At 47.9% G+C, this 21115-nt stretch overlaps 1 protein-coding gene across 1 annotated transcript in view; it reads right to left on the bottom strand.

Annotated features, from left to right (window-relative positions):
• GTSE1 (G2 and S-phase expressed 1) overlaps positions 1 to 21115 on the bottom strand; it is a gene marked incomplete at its 5' end in the record, with an annotated part of 97865 nt that overhangs the window by 14740 nt on the left and 62010 nt on the right. Inside the window, 2 exons of the mRNA XM_082253535.1 lie at positions 4952 to 5104; positions 11633 to 11795. Coding sequence (XP_082109661.1) covers positions 4952 to 5104; positions 11633 to 11795 — 316 coding nt within the window. The remainder of the gene's footprint in view (positions 1 to 4951; positions 5105 to 11632; positions 11796 to 21115) is intronic.

Genomic DNA, 21115 nt, shown 5'->3' with positions numbered 1-21115 from the left:
AAGCACACCAGATGTCTATTGGGGCCATTAGATTGCCCTGACAGGCAAAGACCGACCTGGAAGTTTCCATAAGCTTTAGAATCCATAGAACAATTTGGACAGTCTTTGAATCCAGAATAGGCTGGACCACAGGAAGCAGATCCTCCAGTTATAGGGACAAATTTAAAAGTTAAGCAGGGAGCAGCATGAAAGCTTCAGCTTGTAACTCTTCAAAGTTAAATTCTGAACGAAGGGATCTGATTTTCTAGGACCAGAAGGCTGACATACGACTGGTATGTAGGGATATTCAGGTCTTCATATGAAAGTATGAAAGCATGTTCCCATATTTGATTTTGCCTTTGGCAGGCTGAGGGACAAAAAGGAACATTCCTAGCTTTACAAGTAGAAGTCTTATGAGCATGGTTTTCACACACTAAGAAACCCAAAAACGACTTCGCAGTTTACCATTCCTTAGATATGCACTGCTCAAATAAATTAAAGGAACACTTTCTAATCAGAGTGTAGCATCAAGTCAATTAAACTCCTGGGATATTGATCTGGTCAGTTAAGTAGCAGAGGGGGTAGTTTCAGCTGCTTTGGAGTTAAACAGGTGCACTAGATGGGCAACAATGAGATGACCTCCAAAAAACAGGAATGGTTTTACAGGTGAAGGCCACTGACATTGTTTTACCTACTTATCTTTTCTTGACTGTTTTTCACTAGTTTTGGCATTTGGCTAGGTCACTGTCACTACTGGTAGCAGGAGGAAATATCTGGACCCTATAGAGGTTGCACAGGCGGTCCAACTCCTCCAGAATGGCACATAAATACGTGCCACTGCTGGAAGGTTTGCTGTGTCTCCCAGCAGTCAATAGCACGGAGGAGATTCCAGGATACAGGCAGTTACTCTAGGAGAGCTGAGAGGGCCATAGAAGGTACTTAACCCTTTAGAAGGACCGGTATCTGCTCCTTTGTGCAAGGAGGAACAGGATGAGCACTTCCAGAGCCCTACAAAATGACCTTCAGCAGGCCACTGGTGTGAATGTCTTTGACCAATTAGAAACAGACCATGGAGGGTGGCCTGAGATCCTTTAGCAGGCCCTGTGCTCACTGCCTAGCACTATGGAGCTCGATTGGCATTTGCCATTGAATACCAGAATTGGCAGGTCCACCACTGGTGCCCTGTGCTTTTCACAGATGAAAGTAGGTTCACCCTGAGCATATGACAGATGTGAAAGGGTCTGGAGAAGCCATCAAGAATGTTACCCTGCCTGTAACATCCATCAGTATGGTGGTGGGTCAGTGACAGCCTGGGGAGGAATATCCATGGAGGGACACAGACCTCTATAGCAGTGGTTCTTAACCTTGTTGGAGGTACTGAACCCCACCAGTTTCATATGCGCATTCACCAAACCCTTCTTAATTGGAAAAATAAAATATGATTTTTTCAAATTCGAAACATAGGTATATATTATTTTAGGTATATATTTATACATAGGTGCACAAAATGAACAAAACCATTAAGAACAAAGAACAAAACCATTAAAACATGATTTTCACACAAAAACAAAAACATAATAATGAATATTTACTGCAAATTAGTGTGACTTCTGCTGTTGTCTTTCAGAGACCAGTTCAGAAATGCTTGGCTTTATCTTGGCAAGTGCCACTCATGTCATATGTCACCTCACCCTGGCCTGCTGTAAGGGGGGATCTATATGGGGGACGGGATCTCACCTCACCCTGGCCTGCTAAAAGGGGGATCCCCATATAGATCCCAGGTCCCCCATATAGATCCCCCCTTACAGCAGACCAGGGTGAGGTGAGGTCCCGTCCCCCATATAGATCTCCCCCTTACAGCAGGACAGGGTGAGGTCCAGACCCTGGCCTGCTGTAGGGGGGGGATCTATATGGGGGACCCCAGAGTGACCTAACCTCACCCTGGCCTGCTGAAGGGGGGATCTATATGGGGGACCTCATTTCACCCTGGCCTACTGTAAGGGGGGGGATCTATATGGGGGATCATGTCCCCCATATAGATCCCCCTTACAGCAGGCCAGGGTGAGGTGAGGTCCCGTCCCCCCTTTAGATCTCCCCCCTTACAGCAGGCCAGGTTCCCCACAAAATAGATCCCCTTTACATAGTCTTCTCAGTGTTCTCACACAGTCAGTCAGTCACTAGACTAGTACAGCCAGTACTACTCCAGTCCTACCTTTTTTTTCACCTGTGTCCCGACTCCCGATCACAGGCTAGGATTTCCTCCTGCAGGCTGCAGCACCACTGTCACCACTGGCTCTCTGGCCTCTCACCTGCCGGCTCCTTCTGCTGCGGTTGCCTGGCCTGGTCGTTCTCTCCTGCGCTGCGCGGCCGCTGCACGGTTAGTACCTCCCCCAGACAGTCCCTCTCCGCACCGCACGCCTGGCCTGTCTCCCACCCCCCCCCCCCCACACCACTCCACAGTGGGCGATGCCGGCTCCGGGTGGATCGCATTCGGCCGGGAGCCGAGCTGCACAGCCAGCAGTGAGAGTGAGCCAGGGGCAGAGTGCTGCGAATGCGAGCGGAGGGACAAGCCCGAAACTGGAGAAATAGTCCCTGACAGCGAAGTGGTACTAGCGGAGGGTGTGCCGAACCCTCGAGACTGACCCACCGAACCCCTGGGGTTCGATCGAATCCAGGTTAAGAACCACTGCTCTACAGGCACGACAATGCCCTGCCTCATGTGGCGAGAGCATGCATTCAGTTCCTGGAGGATGAAGGAATTGATACCAATGAATGGCCCCCATGCTCGTCTGAACTAAATCCAATAGAAATCTCTGGGACATTAGGTTTCGGTCCATCCAACGCCACCAGGTTGCACCTCAGTCTGTTAAGGAGCTCAGTGATGCCCTGCCCCAGATCTCAGGGGAAATACCCCCGGACACCTGTCGTCTCATTAGGAGCATGCCCCAATGTTGTCGTCAGGCATGCAAGCAAGCACGTGGGGGGCCAAACTACTAAGTACCATTTTGAGTTACTGAAATGAAATTTCAGCAAAAATGGACTAGCCCGCTGCATCATTTTTTCACATTGGTTTTGGTGTGTCTTTGAATTCAGCCCTCGAGGTTTCTAATTTTCTTTTCAATTAAATGATTTTCCCCCTTAATGACCAGGCCATTTTTTGCAATTCGGCACTGCGTTACTTTGACAATCGTGCAGTCATGCGATGCTGTAACCAAATAAAATCCCCCACAAATAGAGCTCTTTTGGTGGTATTTGATCACTTGTGCGATTTCTATTTTTTGTGCTATAAACAAAAAAAGCGACAATTCTGGAAAAAAAAAAAAAAAAAAAAATTCTTCACTTTCTGCTATATAAAACATTCCAAAAAAAATAAAATTAAAAAATCAAAATGTTATATCATTTTAGGCCAATTTGTATTCTACTACATATTTTTGGTAAAAAAAATAAAAATCTCAATAAGCTTATTTTAATTGGTTTGTGCAAAAAGTTATCGTGTCTACAAACTCGGGGAAAAGATGTAATTTTTATTTAATTATTTACTAGTAACGCCGGCGATCAGTGATTTTTAGCGGGACTGCGACATTGCAGCGGACATGTCAAACCCCTGACATTTACACTTTTTTGGGGGGGGGCGACGACGACCAGTGACATTACTACAGTAATCAGTGCAAAAATTATGCACAATAATGACACTAGCAGGGAAGGGGTTAACCCAGGGGCAAAGGGTTAAAAGGGTTAAGTGTGAGCCTGGGGGGGGAGAGATGGGTTAATGGAATCGATACAAAGACCTGTGTTCCTAAATAGGAGGAACACAGGAGCTCTGCATTGATACCAGAGAGGACAACATTCGGCTGCGTTATCTCTTCACGGGGAGCGATCACGGGTGCTGGTGGCCCAGTGGATCGGCTTCCCCGCTGGTACTCCCCCAGGATTGCTTCCGCAGACCGCCGTACAGGTATGGCGATATGAAGGAACCTGCTGTCATAACTGGCGGCTTGTCGGTAAGTGGTTAAAGCGGAGTTCCGGCCACAAAATTTTTTCTTCAATAAAAATACCCCCGGGACAGTCAGGGCTAGTACATTCCACAATGGATAGCCTCTGTATTGTCCCGGGTCGCACTTACCATTTAGAAGAAATACTTACCTTGAAAATTTCTTCTCCAGCGCTGCCATCTCGGATGTGGGCAGCTGAAGCCAGCGCGTCCTCTTCTCCCAGAATGTGCCTGCAGTGGCCCCGCTTGTCACTTCCGGTCCGGGCGCGTCATCCCTCTGGCATGCCCAGAAGCTGTTTAGCAGGGAATGAGGCGCTGCACCAGAAGTGACAAGCGGGGCCGATGCAGGCACATTGATTCCTGGGAGCGATGACGTTCAGCTCCCAGGAATCAATGCAAAGAGGAAGTGACGGCGCGGACTGCGGCCGCAGAGGGAGGAAGTGGAAGAAAGGTGAGTATATTTTTCTTTAATAACAAAAAAGTAAAAAAAAAAAAAAAATCGTAACTAACCATTTCTTTTTCAGGTGACCAATAGCTCAAATACAAAGACTGCAATTATTGCTTCTGCCATTTTAACACACTGCATTTTACAGCACATTTTGACAATACTTGGGCTTAGACATAAAAATGAATAAGTGCTCTCAGGAAACCAAGTTAGTTAAAAAAGCAATTGAAAAGCAAGCCATGCAGGGAGATGAGCCTTAAGCCTGGTGCACAGTTTTTCTCGTCCGAGTTGATCGGCTGCTGTTTTTTTTTTTTTTAACCGGCCGATAGTCTCCCGACATTCGGGCTGTGAGTCAAGGGCTTTAGGCACATTTGTTTTGACCCCTGTATGCATGTCAAGGCTTCCTTTCAAATCTGCATTGGTCACTGAAGAAAACATACAAAAAAAAAACTTTGCCACCTTCTCATTGTACATCATTGAGGGTATTGCTATAAAAAAAAAAAAAAAAAAAAAAAAAAAAAAAAACACAAATGTACCTGGGTAATATTTGTTGGTTTCAGTTGGATAGGTTGCTTGTTCAGTTCAGGGGTATTTGAGAGATCAATTAGAGGTTGGCTGTCATTTTCAGTTGACATTTGCTTCCTTTTTCTAGTATCAGCTTTTTCCACCTCAATATCAATTAATAAAGCCTATGAAAAAAAAAAAAAAAAAAATAGAGGTAATGTTAAGTACAAAAAACTTGATTTTTGTCTTACCGTAAAATCCTTTTTTCTGAAGTTCATTGATGGACGCCTATGGGCAGTCCCAGGGGGTATACACTCTCTCTCCCTGCTGTAGGATGTCAGTTTTGTATCAAAGCAGTGTCAGAGAAAATACCAACCCAACTCAAAATAGACGGGCGGGTACTGCATCCGTCAATGAACTTCAGAGTAAAGGATTTTACGGCAAGATCAAAATCCAATTTTCTCCAGCGTTCATTGACGGATGCAGTCTCCGGATCTTCATATCAGTAGGGACGTCCCAAAGTAGTGCCATAAAATGAGGGGTGGCAACAGCAGAAAAATAAGTCTAACCGCGTAAAGCGTATTTTAAATTGGTTTGCACAAAAGTTATAGCGTTTACTACAAACTACAGGATAGATTTTTGGACTTTTTTCTTAGTAATGGCGGCGATCTGCGATTTTTAGCGGGACTGCGACATTGCAGGGGACAGATCGGACCCCTAACTGACCTTTGACACTTTTTGGGGACTAGTGACACTAATACAGTAATCAGTGCTAAATAATATGCCTGTATGCTTAGTGATTGGGGGGGCTCAGGAGCAAGCCCACACAAGTGCCCCCATAGAAAGCCGCTTTCTTTGGGGTTATTCACTGAAGAGAAGCCAGGAGCGCTGGCAGGAGACCCCAAAAGAATAGGATTTTGGCTGCTCCGTGCAAAACTATTGCACAAAAAAGTATGACATGTTTATTTTATTCATATGGAAAAAAAAAAAATTATTAAACCCTCTAGGAATACACAAACTGAGCATGTGCAGAGTGTCCAAGACTCTTATCAAAAGATGGATTGGGGATAGAAGGGGAGGATCAGAAGACTGGAACTTTTTTTTTTTTTTTTTTTTTTTTTTTTTTTTTTTACACAATTAGCTTGATTAAAGAGGAAGTAAACCCTCCTCTGCAAGTTATACCTTTAGGTAAGCCTGTGATAAGGCTTGCCTATTAGGTACTGTAAATATCTCCTAAACGCGTACCGTTTAGGAGATATTTACCTTACATGCAGCCAGTGACGTCACAGGCGCATGCGCTCTGAAGGAACGGCCGCTCGTGCCGTTCCTTCAGAGCCCCGTGCTGTGACCCATCGGCTCCCGCGCGGGAGTGACGTCATCGCGGCTCCAGCCAATCAGATGGCCGGATGCCACGATCCCGGAAGACGGGTGACTGGACATGTCGCCCGTCATCGATGTAAGCGGGCGGCACGGTGGGGGCTTGTTCTAAGGTAAGTATTTCATAATGAGCTAGTATGCGATGCATACTAGCTCATTATGTGTGTCTCTTGCAGGGTGAAAAAAATAAAGTGTGTTTACAACCTCTTTAACCCCTTAGGTTTCACAGCAAGTACAACAAGTATGCTTTACTGCATTTAGAGATTTTACTGTAGTGGGTTTAGTAACACTTTAAATGTCAGTAAGAATGTAAAAGTGGTTTTAAACCCTTACATACCCAGTGAAGTGACTGACCTTAGGTGATACACAGATGAAACAAATGCTTCTAAATACTTTGTATTTAACTGAAGTCTTCTTTTACATACCTTCAAAGTACAGAATTTATAAAAGTTGTCTGAGTGGTTAGACAAATAGGATTTTTGACTTACCTTAAAATCCATTTCTCTGATTTTAATTGACGGACATAGCTCCAGATCTTCTTAACCATCGGGTTATACTGCCCTACAGGAGGATACTAGGCAAAAAAAAAAAAAAAAGTCTGGCTACACCTATGGCCAGTCCTAGGGGGTATACTCCCTCTCCATTATATAGGTACTCCGTTTTGTTACAAGTAGTGTCAGAATTACAATTCCAGAGGGGTGGGTGCTGTGTCCGTCATTTCTACGATTTTACAGCAAGTCAAAAATCCCATTTTCTTTCGTTCATTGACAAACACAGCTCCTGATCTTAACCATTGGGACGTCCCAAAGCAGTGTTAAACATGAGGGGAGGGAACAGCAGAAAAAAAAAAAAAATCCCAAAGGCTAAACAGTAGCCAACCAGGCAACAGGAGCTCAACCAAAACAACTGGAGCCCACCTGAAAAACAATACAAACCTGCGTCACTTGACGCCTGATGACGGAAGGCCCAGGAGGCACTAAGCGCCCAAGCACCTTAAACAGGGAAAGGAGGAAACTGACCCTTGATGGTATAGGCCTGAATCACTGTCTAAAACCATCTGGAAATGGTCGCAGAGGAAGCAGACAACCCTTTACGAGGCCCATCCACAAGCACAAATAATGAGTCTGACTTCCTGAAAGAATCCGTAGATGCCAGTACACCCCAATTGCCCAGACCACATCCAAGGCATGCAAGGCAATTTCTTTCAGATGTTTAGGCCTGGGACAAAAAGGGAAGGCAAGACCAGGTCTTCATTCAAATGAAAATCAGAGACAACCTTGGAAGTAATAGACAGGGGCGAAGAACCACTTTAACTCTGAGAATCACCAGGTAAGGTGAATGATAGGATAACACCAGTTCAACACCCTGCGTGCAGGAGGTGATAGCCACCCAAAAAGGCCACCTTCTGGAACAGCGTAAGCTGGGGAATCTCCCGAAGTTTCTCAAAGGGAGGCTTCGGAAGGGCCGAAAGCACCAAAAATTGGAGGTCCCAAGGCAGCAACGGAGACCACACTGGAGGAACCAAATGTCAGATACACTGAAGAAAAGGTACGCACCAGGGAGTGTGTGGCCAAAGGTCATTGAAAGAAAACAGCCAACAGCAGATACCTGGCCCTTGATGGTACTGCAGGCCAATTTCTTGTCAACCCCCCAGTTGGAGGGTCAAGGTCAGAGCCACCAAGAAGCAGTGAGGATGAACCCCAAGAGACTCACCATACAATATACATCTTCCACATACAATGATAGATCTTCATAGAAGTAGGTTTCCTAGCTTTTAAACAAGTGTAGGAATCACCAACTCGGACAAACCTCTATACTTTAGCACCTGGCGTTCAGCAGCCAAGCAGTCAAAGGCAGCGACGGTAAAAGCAGGATGGAAGATCGGTCCTTGGGACAGCAGATATTCCCTGAAAGTCGTGGCTTGTCCGATTGAATGTGCACTGGACATCCCCAAAGACGATCCGTCCAATGGTCCAGGCACAGTCTTATCGCTCAGAGTTCCAAGACATTGATCGGTAGTCTGGACTGTTCCAGTGTGTTCAGATACGCTGAGCAGAATGCTTTCCGAGGATGCCTCCCCAGCCAAACAGGCTGGTATCTGTGGTGACCACTGTCCAATACAAGGAGAGGAAGGAATTGCCCAGCTAGAGAACAAAGCAACCATATCAGCGACTCCATTGTAACCCAACTCAACCGGATCTGATTGTCCAGAGACTGCGGAGTCTTGTCCCATTTGGCCAGAAACTCACTTTGCAGGGACCTCATATGGAACTGTGCAAACTGAACCACCTCGAAGGTAGACATCAGGCCCAGCACTCACATGCAAGTCCGGAGGGATGATCATCTGCTGGACAGCAGGAGATAAGTTGCAGCCTGCAATTTCTTTTGTCCAGAGGAAGGAGCACTCTGGCTAAGGCAGAGTCCAGAATCAGGCCTAGATAGTCTAGCTTTGTGGACTGAACCAGCGCAGACTTTCAAAAATCCACCTTCCGCAGAGTTCGTATTGCGATCTCCAGGTTTTCCACCAGAGCAGTAGGAGACTGCTCACAGAAGGAGATCATCAAAGTAGCCCAGCACCGTGATCCCGTTGGCGTGACAAAGCTTGCACCTTGCTAACACTTTTGTGAAGACCCGAGAAGCTGAGGCGAGACCAAAGGGTAACGCCACAAACCAGATAATGCTCCTCTCCCACGGCAAAACAGAGAAAGCTGGCATATATTGGAATGAAGGTAGACATTCTTGATGTCGATGGAAGCAAGGAAATCCCCATGACGCAGGGATGCCCCCACCGTGCGAATAGACTCCATTCAGAACTTCTGCACTCGCACAAAGCAGTTCAGCTCCTTGAGGGCCAGGCTTGAACGCACTTTGCCTTCCTTCCTGGGAACTGTAAACCGGTTTGAGTAAAAATGCTAAAACGTTCCATAGTCGGAACCAGGACAATCACCCCTTGATGTAACATGTCTTGTACTGCCCCAAACAGTCCCTGTAAGCAGTCCGGGGATAGGTGCAATTTGGAAGGAAAAAACCTTGCCAGGGACAAAAAACTCGATCTTTTAGCCGGATCGAATGACTTTGTGGACCCACTTGTCTTGTGCCAGGAAAATCCACGGGTCCTACGACAAGGTTCATTGCCCTTAGTAGCCTGCAGAAAAAAAAGGGTACTCTTCCCCCACTGTGAGACCTTTTTAGAAGTCTGGTCCGCAGACCAGCATTTGAGCCAAAAGACACGAAGGACCACTGCCGAAACAGGAAGCAAAGACACTAGGGGAAGCCGCATCCATAAGAGGCATCACCGATAAACTGCAGCCCCTGAACAAGCTGGTCCGCCAGCACAGCAGAGGGTGGCTGTTCTCCCTCCAGGTCATGGCATAAAAGCTTAGCCCACTCGGTCAGAGTTTGCGACACGACGGCAATGGTGAATACCAGCCTCAGTGCCGAACCAGCCAGAGTGTACATATTGTGGACCACAGCCTCCTGTCAGCCGGATCCTTAAAGGCTGGGAACTCTTCAACCGGAATCATGGTCGCCTTGTTTAATCTGGAAACCAGAGGGTCCACCACTGGTGGAACAGTCCACTTAATAACTGACTCCTCATATGGGTAACGCCTAGTAAAGCACTTGGGGACCCCAAGGAGAAGCTTTGATTACCCCCACTCTTTAGCAACAATTCTGTCAAAATAGGCGGGGAAAGGAAACACCTTTGCCGCTCTGGATGGCTTGTGAGTGCCAAAGGGAACCTGCGCCTTAGTCGCAGCTGCGTCCTCCATCTTCACAGTCTCACGCACAGATACAATCAGTGCTTCCACCATCGCCTTTTCGTGTGCGGCTGCAGACATGGAGGAATCATCCTCACTATCAGAGGAATCAGGGCGCGTGGTTGCAGACCCAGCAGGGTGACCCACGTCCGCAGCGGGCGAATCAGATTCAGGATCTGATGAAACAGATGAGTCAGGGGAAGGGGTGCTTTTTGCTAGCCTGTCCCCTGAAAGCTACCTCCACCCAGGACACAAAAAGGACTCCAGGACCGCCGTCAGTGCATCGATAGATGGTTGGGACCCGGAGGGTCCTGCAGCCTCAGAGGGAAAGTGGGGAGATGTGCTCCAAAGACTCCATGCGTCACCAGGGGAACGCCACAAAACCAGTTTAAAAACACTTCAAGGGACACCCCCCCACAACGCTGGCAGCACCATCCAGTCGCCAGGCACAGAGCACCAAGCGATCCTCAGCAGAGTGGGCGAGAACCCCACCAGACTCGCCACCCAGCAAAAACAGGCACCTGCAGCCACCAGGATAGTCTGCACTGCATGCGGGGCGATCAGGAAGAAAAAGGATCCAGGAGTCAGCACCTGGGGATGAGGAGGGGCTCCCACTGTCATGGCTGCCGCTATTTTCAATGGCAAACCACCGCTGTGCACAGAAACAGGCTACAACAAAATGGCAGCTCAACAAGGCTTCCAGGTACCCAGGAGAGATCCCTAGGCCTCAGGGACCGACCCAGGCAGGATGGGGGGGGGGCCCTGGTAGGAGCCCCATCAGGTACAACCCCCCCCCCATGCACAGCCGATCGTCCAGTCACCAGCAGCGCACCCCCCATTGCCAGTATAGCGCCCTGCCCACCCCCCCAGGAGGTGGACCAGACCACCCAAGTGGGGGGGGGGGGTAGGATGGGGGACAGATGAAAGGGGGTGCCTGACAGGAACCCAGGGTTCCGCCTGTCCCAAGAAGGGGCCTACGTCCACGCCAAAAACCCTCCAGGGGTAGAGGGGGGACAGCTACTCACCATACCAGGAATCAGGTGGAACATAAGGGATTGATCCTCTGAATTGTGTAAAAAGGCTGTTTGATTCGGTCTTCTCTTATCCTCCCCTTTTACTATCCCCAATACATTTGCTGATAATACAGAGCTTTGGAGGTACTCTGCACATGCTCTGTTTGGTGTGTATTGCTAGAGTTTTTTTTTAATAATTGAGACACACACTAGATTTATGCTTTGTTCACATTTCATGTCTGAGATTTACAACCACTACACAGTTTGCCAGTGTGTCAGCACCAACTTAACCAGAGGAAGAATTCCTAAATGACTGTCTCAATGGACAAAAGAAAAATAGTCTTAAATTTTATCTATAGATCAGTAAATGTTGGAAATCTTGTCTTTACCTTGCTCTGCAAAATAAGTTGACCATTCATGACCACAAAATAAAATAAATGACTAACGTTTAAGCAGCCATAGATTTTTCCATCTATGGATATACACTCGCATCCAAAATGGATTATTATGACCACTAAAAAGGTGGCTACATTGTAAACCATAGCAGTACCTGTAAAAGCATTACCTCTGTGTGCTCTGGGATTGCCACTGCTTGTTGCTTCTCCGACACTGGTTTAGTCTCGGGAGAGAAGTTTAAGGAACAACGGATTTCTGCAGTAATAGTATTGTCTTCAGTAGGAGAAACTGGACTGCAAGAGAGCTTGGGCTTCGTTTGCTCACACTCAGATCTACAAGAGGTTATGCAAAATATTTTATTACAAAATGAAAACCTTTTATGCGAACATGTCTTCAACCAATGACATTTTATGAGCAAAAAAAAAAAATTGTGACACCCTCCCCAATTACTTACCCAAGCCAGATCTCTCCAGTGAGATGCACAAGAGCAGCTGCTCTCTCAGCTCCCTCCCTCCACTATTAGCTCCTTCTGCTGTCATTCAGAGCCAGTGATTAGGGAGCGAGGGGCTCAGAAGCAAGCGTGTCTGAGTGCCCCCATAGCAATCGACCTACGGAGGCAAGAGCCAGGAGCACCAGTGGGGGGACCCGAGGAGGATCAGGGCTGCTCTGTGCAAAACCAATGCAAACAAGTAACTCTTTAATTTTTCCTTCAGTATCACTTTATTGCGATCTGTTCAGTAAGGTGAAAACCCTTCCACGTCTTCTCTTCCTGGTCTCACAGGCTTTGACGAGACCAGCTGTAGCAATTGGCTCCTGCTGCTGTTAAATTCAGTGAGCAGAATGGGGGGCTGGGCCGAGCTACGTGGTGTGTGTGGATACACACATCCTGACATGACGACATTAGGAACAGTCCACCACACAAAACCGATCACAGGGGTGGTGGTGACGGAATCGGTCTTGCGCTGAAAGGATCGGCTGATAAGGTGTGTGAGTCTCTGCAATCCTCTACCCCAAGGGTCTTCAAATTATGGCCCTTCAGTTGTTCAGGAACTACAATTCCCATCATGCCTAGTCATGTCTGTGAACATCAGAGTTTTACAATGTCTCATGGGATGTGTAGTTCTGCAACAGCTGGAGGGCCGTAGTTTGAAGATCCCTGCTCTACCCTAAACAAAGACGAGAAGTTAACCCGTAGCACCACTGCAGGAGGAAAAAATAAATAAAAAAACTATTTCCAAGTTTTGCTTTAAGCTTTTAGCTACTGGAATTCTATTAACTCAAAAATCATACTGTAATCACTAGTGTGTTCCAAGACCCCAGTAGAAGGAATGAGACTTACCAGCTAAGATGTTGCTTATGCTTTTGCAAAATTCACAATATTAAACCACTTGAGAGTTTCAATGTAAAATAAATGTCATTTATGAATGAAACCCACATACACTGTCCGAAAATTAGTTATTTGAGAAAGCTTTTCTATTCGGTTCTCCTCCTAAATTTATCAGTGTGGATGTAATAAAACATATCGATTTGACCCCAGTAATGATTAGAAAATCGAATGAACTTTTCAAACATTTTCTCAAAAAAAAAAAAAAAAAAAAAAATTTCTAGGAAGTCTTCCAGGGCAGCATCTGAGAGATAGGCCTCCTCCCAGGAAGCACAATGTCCACCTTTATAAAAAGGATTGCACATACCTAAAAGTGCTGAAGGAACATCAGAATATTATGCCTGCTCACAAATTATCCTACCCCTTTTTTTTTTTTAGGGGGGGGGGGGGGGGGGCGGGCGGAGGTTGAAACGAGTGCTGCCCTGGAAGACTTCCTAGAAGAGGAGTTACCAGATACCCAACTTTGTTTTTCTCAAGTAGTCTTCCAGGGAAGCACCTGAGAGGAAGGATGTAGCAAGGAATACTTACTTGGGGGGGGGGGGGTGTCTCCCACCTGGAGAACTTTCCTACCGAAAGTTTGACCTTGGCTGGACAGGCTGTTAATGCTGTCTGTTTACAAAGGTCCTATAAAGCTCGACCATGTTGCTGCCCTGCAGATATGCTCCGGCATAGCCCCTGCTTTGTCTTCAAAGGAGGCAGTCCAAGCTCTGGCAGAGTGGGCTGTGATACCCCCAGGCAGACGTAGACTTTGGGACTGGTAGGTCAGTGCAATGCCCATTTTAATCCATCTTGCTATAGAGCTCTTCGTAGCTTGGTGACCTTTTTTCCTGAGTATAGAAGAGCGAGGAAGCGTTTGCGCAAGTCTTAGGTCCTTTCTAGATAAGCCATCAGGATTCCCCCGATGTCTAGTTTGGAATAAATGTCCCCTTTTGCTGCTATGGAGGTTAGCTGGGAGGGAAGGAATAAAGCCCTGTGACCTACGGAACGCTGAGGGGACTTCGGTAGAAAGGCTGGGTCAGGCGAGAGGATTACTTTGTCTAGATCGTACAGTATGGTTCCAAGATGGATAGTGCCTAAACCTCGCTGACTTCTCTTGCTGACACCAGTACCACAGTTTTTAGTGTTTTGTCTAAACATTTGTCTAGAGGCTCGAAAGGAGTAGAGAAGAACCCCTTTAGTACTGTGAATAGATCCCACAAGGGGAATTTTCTAATACTTGTCGGTTTTGACTTTAATTTGGGGGGGGGGGGGGAGATCTTTTATGAGCGGAACTTCTTCCTTGATGAAGACTTTCATTCAACGGACGCAGCTCCTAATCTTAACCATTAGGGACATCCCAAAGCAGTGTTAAACATGAGAGGTGGTAACAGCGAAAAAGAAATTCCCAAGGCTAACTATAGCCAACTAGGTAACAGGTCAACAACTGGAGCTCACCTGGGAAAAAAAAAAAAATACACCCTCAAAAGAGGACAAAACAAAACCTTGCAGCCAAAAGAAGCATCCACAGATGCCAACACATCCACTTTAGAACTTTGTGAAAGTGTGCCCTGACAACCAGGTGGCCGCCTTGCAACCCTGCGTCACCGACGCCTGATGACGGAAGGCCCAGCAGGCACTGAGCGCCCAAGTAGAGTGCGCCTTGACAGGGAAAGGAAGAACCTGACCCCTGATGGAATAGGCCTGGATCACTGCCTGATCCATTTGGAAATGGTCTCCGAGGAAGCAGACCACCCTTTCCGAGGCCCATTCAAGAGCACAAACAATGAGTCTGACTTCCTATAAGACTCCATAGTTGCCAGGTACACCCCAATTGCCCGGACTACATCCAAAGCATGCAAGGCAATTTCCTTCGGATGTTTTGGCCTGAGACACAGGGAAGGCAACACAATGTCTTCATTTAAAATCAGTGGTTGTCAACTCCTGTCCTTAGGACCCACTAACAGGCCAGGTTTGCAAGATAACAAATACATCACAGGTGATATAATTTGCTGCTCAGTGATTGCAGTATTCTAGTCTGCATCTCCCCAAAGGTAATACCTAAAATCTGGCCTGTTAGTGGGTCCTGAAAACAGGAGTTGAGAACCACTGATTTAAATGGAAAAAAAAAAAAAAAAAAGACCAAACCTTTGGAAGGAACGACGGGGACGAAGAACCACCTTATCTCTGAACCATCAAGTAAGGTGAACGTCAGGATAACACCGCCAATTCAGACACAGACAGGGGTGATCGCCGCCAAGAAAGCAAACTTCTTGGAAAACATAAGCAGGGGAATCTCGAAGATTCACAAAAAAGGAGGTTTCTGGAGGACATAGCACCAAAATTGAGGTCCCAAGGCCGCAACAGAGACTGCACTGGAGGAGCCAATTATATTCTCGATATCGATGCGTCTACCTTGTAGCATTTGGCCCAGGTTTGCGTGTCTTTCTGCAAACGGGTACCTGCGTTTTATTGCTGATGGTATGAATAATCTCCTCTCAAGTTCTTCCCATTCTGGATTTGTGTCTTTAGGATTGATGTACAGGGAATTCTGGGTTTCTTTGGTCGCAGTTCCTTGTACACTGTCATGTAAAGACCATTCTGGTTTTTGTTCTTTTATTCCTAGAGTGTCTGCAATTGCCCTCAATAGTTCCTCAGTGTCCTTTGTCGGAAAGAGTAAACATTGAGAGTCCTCTTCATGTTCAGAATCTGAGCATAGTCCTAAATCCGATGCAGACGATTCTGATCTTTTTTCATGGTCAGACACTACTCTGGCTGGGTTTTGGAGGTTTTTAATCGATGTGCGCAAGGAGTTAAAGGTGTCCCACATTTCCTTTTTGAGAGTTTACATAACTCTTTAAAAGCACCCCTGCGACTCTTGCTACCAGCTGATACATTTTTGGCATAAGGTTTTTTTCCAATCCGCCGCTAATTTATGATCGCCTGAAGCACGTCTTACTGCTGGTCCTGGCTTTTCTCTGTAAGAAAGAAAAAAAAAAAAAAAAAAGGACCCAGCGTGAGGAAGGTGTAGCCTGCTGCATACCACTACATAGCCTAGGGTGAATATTGGTTAGTAAAAACAGAGGCGGCCTGTGCATGCTCTGGTTCCCCTTGGAGCTGACCCATTTAGCAGATCTGTAGGGCGATGTAGCTTCTGACATGATTAGCCCACTGAGCTTGCCCCAGGTGCTCTTTTTAAGGCTTCCCTGCCCCAGCCGCCCTGACAGAGGTATGGGTGGACACAACTCTCCGTGTGCGTGTCCTGAAGAGATGCTGTATCCAGGTTGCTGACTGCGGACAGAAGGGATTTCATTGCGGTGTCCGCACATATTGCTGTCCCCCCTCCGCGTCCTGGTGCCCACAACAAAGATGGCGCCGGACAGAAGAGCATCACCAGCGTCCCGGGCCTGAGGCCATTTTTCTACACCCCTCCTAACACCAGCAGGGTGACCAGAGGGGAGAGTGGATGGCAGTCCGCAGATGTCCCGGGAAATGCTGCTGCAACCCAATGCCAGAGGGGTACTCAGGGAGGCACCCCAAGATGCCTTGTCAGCTGAGGGTCTGTTGCTTACCCTCCAATGGGAGCAAAACCTCAGGCAGATGGGATCCCTGAAGGCCCTGGCCTGAGTTGCCTGACCCCCTCAGAGACAACTGAAGACGACCAGCCAAGGCGTCCCCTGCAACCAGCAGGGGACGCCTGTGCTGATCCTGTTGGTCCAGAGGAAAAAAAACAAAAACAAAAAAAACACACAAGAACTGAGACAGGCAGGTATGTGCAATCTTATTATGGTGGACATTGTGTTTCCTGTTTACAGGTGGGAGGAGCCCTCTCTCTCTCTCTCAGATGTTCTCTTGAAAGGCGACTTGAGAAAAATGTGTGTGTATAGAGAACATAGGTGGCATCAGGAGCAAGGAGCTTGTATCGAGTCAGTGATGCATATTATCATATTACAATCTTAACGTAAAATCTTTTACTCTGATGTCCATCGACAGACGCAGCCTCATCTCCATGAGCTGAGTGGGTTATGCTGCCACCTGCAGGAGTTGTCCAGGCAGTACGTTAGTACAAAACATTTAACATGTACACGCCCATGGGGCTGTCCCTCCAGGCATAACCCCCACTGCCACAGCCCAGCACATCAGTTTAGTTGCAAGCAGTGAAGACAAAAACCATCCCCATTACAGAGGGGTGGGTGCTGCATCTGTCAATGGACATCAGAGGAAAAGATTTTACGGCAAGATGTTACAAAAATCGTATTTTCTCCATCGTCCCATCGACAGACGCAGCCTCATCTCCATGAGCTGAGTGGAACATCCCAAAGCAGTATAGGCATGAGGAGTGGGAAAAACGTAACCAGACAGTAACGTCAACTCCAAGAGGCTAAACCTAGCCACCCAGGCAACATGGAGCTCAACCAAACAGGAGCTCAACCAAACAGGAGCTCACCCAAACAGGAGCTCACCCAAACAGGAGCTCACCCAAACAGGAGCTCACCCAAACAGGAGCTCACCCAAACAGGAGCTCACCCAAAAAGGAGCTCACCCAAACAGGAGCTCACCCAAACAGGAGCTCACCCAGGTAAAAAGACCCCGAAGAGAAGTACAAACATTCTCTTTATGAAACAGCAGCCTGCAAAACCTTGCAGCCAAAAGAGGCATCTGAAGATGCCAACAAATCCACCTTGTAAAAGTTTGGTAAAGGTGTGCATAGACAACCAAGTTACTGCCTTACAGACTTGTACAACTGAGGCCTGATGGCGAAAAGCCCAAGAGGCACTCGGCGATCTAGTAGAATGCACCTTCACAGGGAAAGGAGGAACCTGACCCTTGATTGAATAAGCCTTAACAACCGTTGCTTGATCCATCTCGAAATGGTAGCAGCAGACGTAGCCTGATCCATTTTGAAATGGTAGCAGCGGACGTAGCCAAACCTTTGCGAGGACCGTCCGGAAGGACTGAGTCCGACTTCCTTCCTGAAGGACTCCGTAATCGTCAGATAAACCCTTATCGCCCCCAACCACATCCAAAGAGTGCAGGGCAACATCTTTGGGATGTTTAGGCTTCATTCAGGTGAAAATCTGACACCACCTTAGGATGAAAGGACGATTAGGTTGGAGGACCACTTATCCCTGTGGACCACCAAATAAGGCGGACAGGACAGTGCCGCCAACTCAGATTCTGCGGGCAGAAGTGATAGCCACTAGGAAGGCAACCTTCTGTGACAAAGAAAGCAGAGAAATCTCCCTAATATTCTCGAAAGAAGGCTTTTAAAGAAAAAACAGACAAAACCAGATTATGATCCCACAGCGGTAACATGGATCTCCACGGAGGAGCCAGATGACGCACCCTCTGAATGAACATGAGATGTTGGAAGTAACTAGCCAAGGCGGACACCTGGCCCTTGATGGTGCCCAACGCCAGGCGCTACTCAACCCCTTTTTTGCAAAAAGGCCAAAACCCTATAGTAACAAGCAAGGGTGCAGCTACAGCAATTCCCACCATGAAATGTACGGATTTCCACGTACGATGAGATCTTCCTAGATGTCGACTTCCTAGCCTTCAAAAAAAGGATAGGAATCCCAAAATCAGAGACCTCTATCCCTCAACACCTTGCTTTCAACAGCCAAGCCGTTCAAGCCAGCAACCGTAAAGCAGGATGGAAGATCGGTCATTGAGATCTTCCCGCAGATGGACACCATGGAGGATCCACGACCATTTTTACCAGTTCTGCGTACCAGGACCGCCGAGGCCAGTCTGGTGCCACCAAAATCACTGGAATGCCTTCCATCGCCACCTGGTGAAGAAATCTCGGCAGGAGAACAAGCGGAGGGAAGGCATAGATCGGGCAATACTGACTCCAAGGAGCCACCAGAGCATCTGTGGTGTCGGCCAGAGGATCCTGAGATCTGGCCACAAACCTCTGAACTTTCCTGTTGAGACGAGATGCTAACAGAGCCACCTCCGGAGTGCCCCACCAGAATCTCGGCCACCTCCTTGGCCGTTAGGGCATTCCAGGTGCCCCCTTGGTGATGTAAGCCATGGCCGCGGTATTGTCCGACTGAACCCGAACGGGAGAGCTGTGTAGCCACCTCGTCCAGTGAAGCAGGCAGAGCTTGATCGCTCTCAGCTCCAGAATATGGATCGGCAAAGAAGACTTTTGTCATCTAAGTTCCTGGGCACAGAGCTTCCACAGCACGCCACCCCAGCCTGACATGTTGACGTCCTTGGTGATAACTGTCGAAAACACTGGCAGGAATGACTTGCCTTGGCACAGGACAGGTGACTGGAGCCACCAAGAGAGCCGACTTTGTGAGAGGACTCAACCGAATCTTCAGGTCAAAGGACCGCGGATCTCTGTTCCATTTTGCCAGAATCTGTTTCTGCAACTGTCTTATGTGAGACTGAGCAAATGGAACCGCTTCGAAGGTTTGAGACCATCAGACCCAGGACTCTCATGCAAGCCCCGCAAGGAGGACTGATCGGTCTCCATCTGCAACCAGACAGCCCTTTGCTCTGGCGAGGGTTTTCCTTGGACAAGCTTCAGAACTTGACCTGCACAGATGGTGTCAGGGCAGATTTGTGGAAATTGATCAGCCACCCGAATTCCTGAAGGTGATGGAGATGTTGTCCAGCAGATCCGAATGGGAGACTTCTCGCAACAGGAGATCATCCAGATATCCCAAAATGGAGATACCTTGTCGACGTAACAAGGCCAGCACAGGGGCTAGGATCTTGGTAAAAACTCTGGGAGCCCAGGCGAGACCCAAGGGTAATGCCACAAACTGGAAGTGCTCCTCTGCCACCGCAAAGTGGAGGAATCGCTGGTGTCCCTTCGAATATGGGGATGTGCAGGTACACATCTATGAGATTGATGTCAACCAAAAAAATCCCCCTGATTCAAAGATGCCACCACCGACCAAATGAACGCCATTCGAAACTTCTGCACAAAGCGGTTCAGAGCCTTGAGGTCCAGGCTTGGATGCACTTTGCCCTCCTTTCTGGGCACCCTGAACAGGTTTGAATAGAAACCTTGAGAGCGTTCCTGCGGAGGAACTGGCACAATCTCCCCTTGGGCCAAGAGATCTCGCACAGTCTCCCGCAGATCCCTCAAATGCTCTGGAGACAGGCGAAGAGTCAACTGAAAGAACCTGTCCCCTGGCCGGGACCAGAATTCGATCTTGTACCCAGAGCAAATCAGTTTGCAAACCCAATCGTCCCATACAAGTCTAAGGATGGCGGCGTCCACGGTGAACCATGTAACCAGGGACCGACACATGAAGGCCTTTGGTACCACAACAGGGACCAGCAAGCCCAAGGTACCATGTTAGACACACCCCCCCCCCCCAGGGCACCAGGCACTCCAGACACAGCCACCGCAGGGACAGGGAAGGGTAGGACACCGGGCAGGCCAGGGGGATCTTTTGGGAGGCACAAATCCCATTATCCCCAGGAGAGAGCCCACATCCTCCCCAAGGCCAGCAGGGGCAAGGGGGGCACATTTACTCATCATACCACAGACCGGGTGGGCTCTGCTCGGGGCACACTGCCTCCCACCTGCAGTGGGGGTGCTGCCAGCTGAGTGGTACGCTGCGACTCCGGGCGTTCCAGGCCGTCACGTCCCGGGGAGGCATCCGCTCGCAGGCTCATCCCCATCCAAAAAAGGGGCACAGTCGTGGCTAGGCCTAGGTCGGTACTATAACCTGCTCATGCTCGTAGGCCAGACTTACCATAAGGATCTAGATTATCCAGTGCAAAGCCCCACCCAGCATCATTGCTTGTAGATCACCAGGAAATATTTTCCCTGAACACTAGCTAGCGAGTAAAGCGAAATAAGAAAAAATATTCTGAAAAGAATAAAAAAAACTGAGACCGGAGTCCCAACAGGAAACCTAGGTCATTCTCTAAGCAGAAACAAACTGATATGCTGGGCTGTGGCAGTGGGGGTTATGCCTGGAGGGACAGCCCTGTGGGCATGTACATGTTAAAAGTTTTGTCCTAACGTACTGCCTAGACTACTCCTGCAGGTGGCAGCATAACCCACTCAGCTCATGGAGATGAGGCTGCGTCTGTCGTCGATGGACGATCGAGAAACAGTGTTTTAGGTCTTTTAATTTCCTTAAATTCTCTTTACTTCCTGCCCACCGTCAAATGACAGCGGAGAGGCTCTTGTTTTGTGATGACATGACGGAGATTGCGGCCACGCCATGTTTCTAGGAAATGGTGCAACTCCAATCTTGGTAAAAAGCAGACGACGTGGCTCTTTACCCATGTGATCGGCTGTGTCCAATCACA

Source organism: Pelophylax lessonae (genome assembly GCF_965119305.1).
Source record: "Pelophylax lessonae genome assembly, chromosome: 4".
Classification (NCBI taxonomy): Eukaryota; Metazoa; Chordata; class Amphibia; order Anura; family Ranidae; genus Pelophylax; species Pelophylax lessonae.
Note: the sequence above shows the minus strand (reverse complement) of the source record. Positions and strands in the feature narration are given on the sequence as shown.